Genomic DNA, 2643 nt, shown 5'->3' with positions numbered 1-2643 from the left:
CTCCCGTTCTTGTTAAAAATATATTTGTGTGGGTACATGAGTTTGGAAGACTATATACCGAAATACTAACAGTGATTATCTTTGGTTGGTGGGTTTCTTTTTTTAAATTGCTATTATTGTCTCTGCAGCCCCGTGGCGCGGTGGTTAAAGGATATGGCGAACTAGGCTGCTAACCAAAAGGTCAGCAGTTCCAATCCTCTAGCCGCTCTTTGCAAACCCTGTGGGGCGGTTCTATTCTGTCCTATAGGGTCGCTGTGAGTCGGAATCGACTCGACGGCAGCGAGATTTTGGTTTATTATTGTTGTAGTGGTTATTTTATCTGTGTTCTCTGTTTTGCCCCTAAAAAAGCATATATTATTTGCATATTACTGGTGGGAAAAGAATTAGCGTGTTCCTAACGGGACTGCACAAACATAAAAGCGACCATTATCGATGAAGCACGCAGGCTCAGAAGCTCGCGGCGGGGTTACAACGGATGTGCATGCTTGTCCATAAGACGGTCAGGGTCTGCCGCCACCTGGAGTTACTCCGTCCTTCAGGCACTACCGAGGCCACCCCAGCCAGCGCGCGGGTCCTGGCGGGGGGCGGGGCCGCGCCAGTCCGGAAGAGACGCTGTGCCGCGCATGCTCCTTCTTTTCAGCCTCGGCCTGGGACGCTCCAGTCGCAACAGTGAGTTCGTTCGTAGCCCCTTTTCCATCGGTTCCCCATCCGGGGTATCTAGCCGTCGTGGTCACCGCGCCTTCCACAGTTCGGGGCGGGAGGCATCTCTCTTCATTTCTGCACACTCATTTCTGAGCAGCGGGAGGGACCGGGGGCGCACTTTTGCAGGATAGGGGGGGCTAGTAGGCGAAGATCGGCGTCCCAATGGCGCAGGCCATCGGAGGAGGGAGGAAGAGGAGAGGAGGATGCAGGCCAGGGACCAGCTTGGCGAGGCTAGGGAGGCAGCGTCCTGCGTACAGACTTTTTCCGGGACAGGACCTTTTACCCCAGGCCTCTTCCTCTCCTGGCCCTGAAGCTCTAGCTTGTGGGAGGGGTGGTAGAGTACGAGGGTTCGAAAACCTTAGCCCTTCTGTCTGGGGTCAGCGGACGTGTCAGAAAGCGAAGGCCTTTCTCCACAGAGCCTTCGCTGCATAGCCCTTAAAGTACAGGCGCGTGATTCTTCACTAGGTCCTATCGCTGATAGTCTTCAGGTATTCTTCAAATACATTGTCTGCGTTCCGTCTCCCCATTATTCTTTTGTGGTAATGAGAGCTTGTGAAAGTCTGAAGCGAATATGCACCCTCATTCCGATTTTTTTTTTCCCCCGAAATCATGTCTTGGCTATTCTTTCACTTGAATTGTTTTTGGCAGTGGGGGAAGGAACTGATCTCTGGTGGGTTTCAGTTTTGCTGAGTGTGTATTCCTTCTTCCTGCATGTTCTTTAGGGTGTGTTTGTGTTTGAGATTTTAACCCAGTGAGTGAGGGTTTTGTATGGTCGTTTTGGGGTCATGAACTTAATTACTGGACCCCAGGCCGCATTGCTCAGAAATGCTGTTAACGATTGCTTTGTTTTTACAGATGTTGATGCCCAAGAAGAACCGGATTGCCATTTATGAACTCCTTTTTAAGGAGGGGGTGATGGTGGCCAAGAAGGATGTCCACATGCCAAAGCACCCCGAACTGGCAGACAAGAACGTGCCCAACCTTCATGTCATGAAGGCCATGCAGGTAGCTGGGGGCTGCTGTGCTAGGGCGGAGATAGGGGCATTGGTCCACAGATGTTCAAGGTAAAATCCAAGTAGAGGTCAGAACAGCCTGAGTTGCTTGCTGACTTGAAGGATCTTGAGGTAGATGGGCAGACATTTGGAGATGCGCTATGAAAACTTGTATATGCTGCTTTTCTTTGCACCGAGTTTCTAGATCCAAGTCTCTGGTTTCTTGACATGTGTTTTTCTAGTTATGCGTTAACAGTACTTTTCTGTCTTCCAGTCTCTCAAGTCACGAGGCTATGTGAAGGAACAGTTTGCCTGGAGACACTTCTACTGGTACCTTACCAACGAGGGTATCCAGTATCTTCGTGATTACCTCCACTTGCCCCCTGAGATTGTGCCCGCCACCCTGCGTCGCAGCCGTCCTGAGACTGCCAGGCCACGACCTAAAGGTACGGTTCCCAAATTAATGTCCAGGGACCTGCTCTGAAGCTGCTTTCTGGTGTGAAACTGGTCGTTTTTCAGGTGTGTTATGGAAGTGGCCTTAGAACAATGCCATTGGTGTCAACTTTGGGACTTGAGTATGTGGGGCCTTGGTTGAGTCCTAGAACCTTTGTCCCCCAATCTCTTGCATCCCTGGCATGCAGCATGTAAGGGAAGTGGACTTAGGGCTTCAGGCCATCCCATGAGATGGCATTAAACATCCATAGAATATTATAAAGAGTAGAACTGGAGAGTAGTGACTGTTCTTACAATCATGGAAATGATCTCCCATGTGTGATGGATTGTCTTTTGGCTAATCGCTGGCTCACATTTGCATTTTGCCAGGTTGTGATTTCCTTTTCTTTCTTAGATTCTAGAAAAAACTTATCTGGGAACTTTGTAGGGAGTTTGTGCACTAGGGTGATGAGATGAAGAGATTCCTGAACACAGACGCCCATCAGACTATTGAGGC

The 2643-nt window shown here is 49.8% G+C and overlaps 1 protein-coding gene across 1 annotated transcript in view; it reads left to right on the top strand.

The window, feature by feature from the left end:
• Window positions 1–602: 602 nt before the first annotated feature.
• Window positions 603–2643, top strand: part of RPS10 (ribosomal protein S10) — a 7144-nt gene continuing 5103 nt past the window's right edge. The window contains exons 1-3 of the mRNA XM_004389828.2: window positions 603–669; window positions 1558–1707; window positions 1969–2140. Of these exons, the coding sequence (XP_004389885.1) occupies window positions 1558–1707; window positions 1969–2140 (322 nt within the window). The 5' untranslated portion in view covers window positions 603–669. The remainder of the gene's footprint in view (window positions 670–1557; window positions 1708–1968; window positions 2141–2643) is intronic.

Source organism: Trichechus manatus, unplaced genomic scaffold (assembly GCF_000243295.1).
Source record: "Trichechus manatus latirostris isolate Lorelei unplaced genomic scaffold, TriManLat1.0 scaffold00261, whole genome shotgun sequence".
NCBI classification, from domain to species: Eukaryota; Metazoa; Chordata; class Mammalia; order Sirenia; family Trichechidae; genus Trichechus; species Trichechus manatus.
The sequence above is the reverse complement of the archived record's forward strand: the minus strand, read 5'-3'. Positions and strand labels throughout refer to the sequence as shown.